Raw genomic sequence first — 8,106 nt, 5'->3', positions numbered from 1 at the left:
TGTATCGCACTTATTGTCGTTTTGCAAATGCCATGTATATATATATATATCTGTTTCTTAGACATATGTAAATATGTTCCGTATATATAGTACTGCGCATGCTCTGTAAATGTATCGCTGCAAATTTTCTCGCACATGGCCTGTACAGACTATCTAGTGCGCATCGCTCCGCTACCGTATCGCACCGTATAATTGTATCGCACTAATTGCCGTTTTGCACACGCCATGTATATATATATATTTGTTTCTCAGACATATCTGCTTTGCTCATGTTCGAAATAAATTGACTCGCACTGGCTGAGTGTACTCTGCGGCCGGCATATTATTCTGCATCGGCACATAGCGACTAGCTGTTTCGTAGACAAATTGTACATCGCAACAAGTCAGCAACCTACAGCCGCATCCGCAGCCCCTAAATACTTACTGTACCCCATTCGTACGTTTATATTCCGGCACAGTGTTCTTTTTGATATTTTGAAAATGCCCGCATTGGAACTGTACTGCACATATTTTTCTCTTAACATATTGTCTGTATAATAAGTGCTGTATCATACGTCGCTTTCAGAAATAAAACAGCCTGGAAAATCCTTGAACCGGGTGGCCGGGGCGTGTGGATGGGGCGCCTGCAACCGAGGAGGAGAACTTCAACCCACAGGGAACAGAGAGCTGCCCGGAGAGGGTGAGAAACGTAGGGAGGACAAGCAACAACACTAAGGGGGTAACTGGGTAAGGCCGAGGAGCGGGAGTGCCGGGGCGAGTGCCTAGGGGATTTCACCCCCTGGGCGCTCGCCCCGGCTCCCCCGTTCCTCTCCAGCGATACCCAACCCAATAGGGTAAAGGGCTTATATCCCTCAAGGGACAGAGCCCGGGTGTTGTCTGGACTTCAGGGGCCACAACGATTCTTATCACTTTTTGATTTTTCACACTATAAATTAATCACAGAGGGGCCCCTGAAAAGCTGGTTTGGGGGCTCGAAATCTAAATTCCAGCCTAAGGGCTCTGCTGTAGGATGTAGGAGCCTCTTGGTACATGCACATAACATGGTCCCGATGGGTCAAATGGGTCCCGATATGTGAATATCGACCCAATATCGATATATGATATATGATATCATATCGATATATGAATATGAATGTACGATATATGAATGTGAATATCGATATATGAATCGAAACCGACTTCCGTAACAGATTTCCGTCACTCAAAAATTTCACCCACTTCCGTCACTCGGTTGCTTAGCAACAGGCCCTTTTCGAGTTTGTTTGTGATTTTATATTATAGAATAGATATATATATATTTATTTATTTACAATGACCCCAGAAGGCATGAAATGCACTTATACTGGAAGAAAAAAAAAATAATAATAATAGTCAGTACGGGAAGCACTTCGCATACGGAGCCAGGTCGAAATCCCCAATAGTGGAAGCAAATTTTGCGTAGGAGGCACATACAAGTTCTGATGGAAGACTGTTCCATATTCTTGCCACACGGCATCTATATCCTTGGAAAAAACAATCCCTTCTAGCCATTGGTATTCCTATTTGGAAGCGATGCCTACGTAGGTTAACTCGCCTGTCTATGATCTCAAAGAAAGGCTCTCTCGATGGTAGATAACCAATTTGGTGGACAATTTGGTGTAGCATATCTTCAGATCTGCAGCGATTCTACGCCATTCCAGTGAGTGTAAACCCAGAAATTGAAGTCTCTGGCAATAAGATAGACTATTAAGACTATAAATATATATATAGACTATATACCTATGTATATATATGTATGTATATATATATATGTATATATATATATATGTATATATATGTGTATATATATATGTATATGTGTGTATATATATATATATATATATATATAGATGGCCTATCCATATATTGTTCTATCACTTTGGTCCCCCTCCAAACGAAATTTCTGGAAACGGGGCTGCCGCCATCGGTCGTTGTATCCTTCATCAAGGATCAAGGCTCAACTTGTATCAGACAGTATCTCTTGGTAAGTACTATAGCTCATTAACAGTTTCTCTAATTTTGGGGGCATTTCGCGAGTTCGTTAAAGGCTTATACAGATATTCTTGAGGCCAAAAGCTTTTACGACAAACATTGTTTGGAACAAGAATTGTTATCGAAATCCAAAGTACAGTAGGGCCTCGATTATCCGAGGGTGGATTATCCGGAGTTCGAAAATTACAAAACTACGGAAGGTGAAACTATGGAACTATGAAAAGAGAGCCGAGCATGAAATTATTCCTCAGACAACTCAAGTAGTTGGGGTAATATTTATTCGGTGGATGTTGCGACTCCCACTGCTTCCCAACAGAGGGAGGCAGAGGTACCATATGTACGAGCTGTATTATTATTATTATTTCTTTTTCCTTTTTTTGTGTGAGTATATTTCAGTAGTACACATCATGTAATTGAGGAGAAAAGAAGGACAGAGCGTCTTCTGTCACTCTGATTTAAGAAAAGAAAAGAATAGAATAGTTTTGTTTTTCGACTAAGTGTTGTTTAATTCTTGCCCAGTGTATCACTTCATTCATAATGCGAGAGGGGTAAGTTTTAATTTTTATTTGGTAGAAACATGATTTCTAATTAAATTTTAGATCGACCCGGACGGGTTCCGCTTTGTCGATCCCTAAACAAGTGGCGAGCCAGCCAGGATAAAGAATTTTTGATTTTAAGAGTTTTTAAATGAAATAATTTTAAATTTAGTTGAAAAACAATTTTTGGATTTTCCAAGTGAAATAAGTTTAGATTTTAATCGAGGGTATTTTATTTGAAGAATTTCCATCATGGAAAAGTTAGTTAGACAACGAAAGCCAATTAGAAGTTCATTCACAAAAACGGTAAACTCTCTTAAAGAGGAATTAGGTAATGAACCAGTGAATCAGAGTGAAATTCTAGATAAATTTACCAAGCTTGAAGAGTTAAAAGAAAAACTAGAAAATCTAGACGGTTCGGTTCTAGATGCACTTCTAGACTTGAAAGATGTTAGTGATGACGATGTCTCAAAAGAATATGATACCACGGAAGAGTATAGAGATGTGTTTATTACCATCAAACGTCTGGTAAATGAGGCATTACAAAATGCCAGTCCAGAACAGGGCAGTAAGGCAGAATCTGTCATTAGTTCGAATAGACGTACTCAGTATAAATTGCCAGAAATTGAGCTTAAGAAGTTTGATGGCGAGTTAATCAATTATTTACCGTTTTGGGCTCAATTCAAACAAATTCATGATAATGATGAATTGAGCGAAATTGATAAATTTCATTATTTGTGCCAGGCTATGCAATCTGGAACCAAAGCCAAAGAATTTATCAATGCATATCCTGTCACAACGGAAAATTATGAAAAGGCAATTAATGCTTTAAAACAGAGGTTTGGTAAAACCGAATTATTGATTGAGGTCTATGTAAGAGAATTATTAAAATTGATAATTGATAATTCAGGCCACAACAAAAATAAGCTGCCCTTGGGAAAATTGGTAGATAGCATAGAAGCTCAGTTACGAGCTTTAGAATCTATGGGTGTTGATTTCGAAAGCAATGGAGCTTGGCTATATCCCTTAGTAGAAAGTTGCTTGTCAGAAGAAATTCTAAGGGCCTGGCAACGCTATTCGTATTCTTCCTCCCCCGCTTTAGAAAATTCCACAGATGTGCACTCCATCCCCAAGGAAGAATTTCCCCCTCAACGACAACCAAGTTCAAGGTTAACGAGACTCATGTCTTTTCTGCACCATGAAGTAGAAAATGAGGAAAGGGTGTTGTTGGCAAGAAAGGGATTCGAGGGAGGAAGGGATCAACGACCCCGAGAAAAACAGAAAAAGGGAGATTCTCCCCTTCCCACAGCAATAAACCTACATGCTGGGAACGTTAAGTTGAACTGTATTTTTTGTGATAGTCCCTCACATGAGAGTAAAGATTGTTTTGAGGCTATGTCTCTTTCACTGAATACAAAATTAGAAAAAATTAAAGAAAAAAAATGCTGCATGAAATGCATTAAAAGAAATCACATTGCAAAATTTTGCCGTACCCTCGTCCGTTGTCATATTTGTAATAAGAATCATCTCACGTTACTATGTCCCGAAACACCTTTGAGAAAGGCAAAAGATAAACGTACGATAGAGGATAATAAAAATCTTTCTTCAGATTCAAGCACTGTGCAAAGCACATCTGTTCAGGAGAAATGTACTTCATCTGTGGCATTAATGACATTAGAGCTTAAGGTTACGGGGAAGTTCTCAAAGCAAGTCCGTGTGCTTTTAGATTGTGGATCGCAAAAGTCATATATTAAACGGTCCACAGCCGAAGAATTGGACCTCGAATGCGTCACAGTGGAAACCATATCGCATACCTTATTCGGGGGTTCAACAATCAGTGCTAAACCCCATAAGAAATTTCGTGCAACTCTGGGGGCAACCGATAGATATTTAAAAACACAGTTAGAATTCGAATTTTTGAGTCAGGAAGTGATTTGCGGAAGCATCCCACGGTTAGCCCTTGACAGTAAGCTACTAGAAGAGCTCAAAATTAATAAAATATGGTTAACCGATGTAGGAACTAATTGCCCAGAAGTTGAGGTACTGATAGGCGCAGACATATATGGTAAGATTTTGACCGGACGAGTGAAACAGTTGCAAAGTGGTCTAACCGCCATCGAAACAAAGTGGGGATGGACAGTATGTGGGGAGAAGAATGATAACAAATGTCCAATTGACCGCTCCGCTAGCACTATGACAGTGACAAATCTATCAATAAGGGAGTTAAAAATTCCAGAATTATGGAGCTTGGAAACAATTGGCATTGGCGAAAACAGGAGTCATATGACTAAAGCAGAGGAGGAAGAGCACGCTCAAGAACAATTTTGTGGATCACTGGATAGGAAACAAGATGGTAGATACTGTGTAGGATTACCATGGTTGGACGGACGTCAAGGTATTCCTTCCAATCGACACATAGCCGAGAAAAGGTTGTATAGCGTTACTCACAAGCTGAAAAGAACCTCTACTTATGATGATTATGGAAGAGTATTTAATGAATGGGAACAGGAAGGAGTAATAGAAAAGGTACCTGACAATGAGTTAGATCGAAAATGCCACTATTTGCCCCATCATCCTGTCATAAAACCAGATAGTTTGACCACCAAAATCCGACCTGTATTTGATGCTTCTTGTAAAAGTGGTAGGAATCCCTCACTCAATGATTGCCTGGTAAAAGGACCAAATCTCATCGAGCAAATCCCTTCCATAATTTTGAGATTTCGGGAAAAGGCGATAGGGGTGATATCCGACATTCGACGCGCATTTTTACAAATTGAACTGAATCAGGAAGACCGAGATTTTTTGAGATTTTTATGGTGGGATGCAGAGAACAAAATACAAGTGTTCAGGCATAATCGAGTTGTATTTGGAGTAACAAGTAGTCCGTTTTTGTTGGGTGCGGTAATATTACACCATTTATCTCAGGCACCTGAAGACAGGAAGTATCTTGCTAAGAAGCTTACAAAATCATTTTATGTAGATAACTGCATTACTTCCGTTGACAATACCGAAGAATTGAAAGAATTCATAACAATATCCACTGAGATGTTAGCGGAAGCGAAAATGAAGTTGAGAATGTGGGAGTTTGGCCCTTCTGAGGAAGTGGACATTATGGAGCATGAGATCCCGGACGTCCAACACACAGATTTCAGTGCCTCAGTCAATATATTAGGATATCTATGGAATAGAACAGACGATAGTCTTACCATTCCCGTCAAATTAGACCCAGAAATTCAGAATCCAACGAAAAGAGAAATGTTATCTATTACGCAAAGCGTATTTGACCCGATTGGTTTTGTATGCCCAGTGATGTTACAAGCTAAATTGCTCATTCAGCAAGCATGGGTATTAAAAACGGATTGGGATGCTCCCTTACCTGATGATATAAGAGATAATTTTGTCCGCTGGTATAAACAACTGGGGTTATTGGCCGAGCTGAAATTTCAACGAAGAGTAGGATATGGAGATCATGAGAACTGGTCTATACACGTGTTTTGTGATGCCAGTCAAGCGGGGTATGCTACGGCTATTTTCCTGAGATGCGAAAATCAGAATAAGGTATCTGTGCAGTTGGTAGGTGCACGGTGTAGGCTAGCTCCACTAAAGAAAATTACGATACCCAGACTTGAACTTCTTGCATGCGTCATAGGAGCAAGATTAAATAATTTCATAGTAAATTCCTTAAATGTTTCCTCAATTAGCTCGTACTTTTGGACTGATTCTGCCACCTGCCTTGCATGGATCAAACGTAATGACCAGTGGGGCACATTTGTGGGCAACCGAGTGCGAGAAATAGGAAAATTGTCAAATCCGAACCAATGGCTCTATATCCCAGGTCATTTGAATCCAGCAGATCTTCCTTCTCGCGGTTGTAATGTAGCCCACCTGATAGAGAGCAGATGGTGGGAAGGACCGTTATGGTTGAAAGAAAATCGAGATACCTGGCCTAGTCTAGAAGTGCATACAGATGAGCGTCTAGTAACTGTAGAAAGAAAGAAATCTTTCTCTGTAAATTTAAGCGTTAATGATAATAATGAAAATATTAGTTGGTATAAAAAATTCTCTAACTTCTCTCGCATTGTGCGCATCTTTTGCTGGGTGAGGAGATTCATCTTGAGAGCACAAAAAAAGTCATCCCGAAAGGAAATCTAGTGGATGCGTATGAGAAGGAGAACGCAGAAAATCTCCTCTGGTTGTCTGTGCAACGAGAATCATTTCCTGTCAAGGAAAATCGCTTCAAGGGTCTGACCGTTGTTGAAGACGAGAATGAACTATTGAGAATTAAAACCAAAATTATTGAGAGAGACGATGAATTTCCGTTTCTTTACCCGCTGCTCCTTCCTACGAAACACTATCTTGTGGACTCTTTGATTTGGCAATGCCATGTCAATAATAACCATGCAGGGATTCAAATCCTAGCGTCAATACTAAGAGAAAAGTACTGGATTATATCTTCAAAACGGGCAATTAGACGAGTGATTTCCAAATGTGTACCTTGCAAACGACACAAGGCCAAAGCAGGGACAAGTGTACCGATACAGCTTCCGTTCGACAGAGTGAGGGAGGCCAATGTCTTCGAAATAGTAGGCATAGATTTGTGTGGACCTCTCTATTTGAAATCTAAAACCAAAGCTTGGATCGTACTGTTCACCTGTGCTATCTATAGAGCCATACACTTGGAGTTAGTGTCCTCTTTAAGCACCGAAGCATTTATACAAAGTTTCCGCAGATTCGCGGCCAGAAGAGGCAGACCATCCATTGTGTACTCCGACAATGGAACTAATTTTGTGGGAACTAGCAATGCGCTAAAACTAATTGACTGGATTAAAGTTACCAACGATGAGCATTTGTCTCCAATCAAGTGGAAATTCATCCCTCCTACTGCAGCCTGGTGGGGAGGATGGTGGGAGAGACTGATAAGATCAGTCAAAGAACTCTTAGTGCGGGTCCTAGGCCGATCATCTCTGCATTTTGAAGAACTCTATACGATTATTTGTGACGTTGAGGCTACAGTGAACCGCAGACCTCTCACATTCGTATCAGAGAATTCTGACGACCTGGTGGCGCTTTCTCCAGCATCCTTTCTCCAAGAAATCCCAACATCAGGAGTTCCGGATCTTGACGTGATTGATCATAAGAGCTCCAACGCTAGGCTCAAGTACCGTCAGAAGCTCCGAGGTGAATTGAGAAGCCGTTTCCGAAAGGAGTACTTGGGTCAGCTGATTCAACGGTCAAGTGAACAAGGAAGAAACTTCCAAGTCGGCGATGTGGTCTTGGTGGGACTGGAAGACAAGAAAAGAGTGTTGTGGCCCATGGCCAGAATAACAGAAGTTCTTCCCAGCAGAGACGGTAGCACGCGCGTGGTAAGACTCCAAACGAGATCTGGAACTCTAGTTCGACCTGTACAAAGACTTTACCCGTTAGAATTGAGTGACTCACAAGATCCGGTAATTAAATGCAGCGAACAGAGAAGGTCTAGATTCGGCCGAGAGCTGAAAATACCGGACAGACTTATATTGTGACACTCAACAGTCGTGTGTTCAAACAAAATCAAAAATAT

General features: G+C 40.6%; 1 protein-coding gene across 1 annotated transcript; it reads left to right on the top strand.

Annotated features, from left to right (window-relative positions):
* Positions 1 to 2,798: 2,798 nt before the first annotated feature.
* On the top strand, positions 2,799 to 8,068 carry LOC149070378 (uncharacterized). The gene is made up of 3 exons (XM_089249313.1): positions 2,799 to 3,891; positions 4,156 to 6,554; positions 6,653 to 8,068. Exons 1-3 carry the CDS (start codon positions 2,799 to 2,801, stop codon positions 8,066 to 8,068), a joined length of 4,908 nt encoding a protein of 1,635 aa, XP_089105439.1.
* Positions 8,069 to 8,106: the final 38 nt, after the last annotated feature.

Source organism: Pholcus phalangioides, unplaced genomic scaffold, assembly GCF_987345545.1.
Source record: "Pholcus phalangioides strain wild (caught in Gottingen) unplaced genomic scaffold, Ppha-v1.0 ptg000022l_1, whole genome shotgun sequence".
In the NCBI taxonomy this organism is placed as follows: domain Eukaryota; kingdom Metazoa; phylum Arthropoda; class Arachnida; order Araneae; family Pholcidae; genus Pholcus; species Pholcus phalangioides.
Note: the sequence above shows the minus strand (reverse complement) of the source record. Positions and strands in the feature narration are given on the sequence as shown.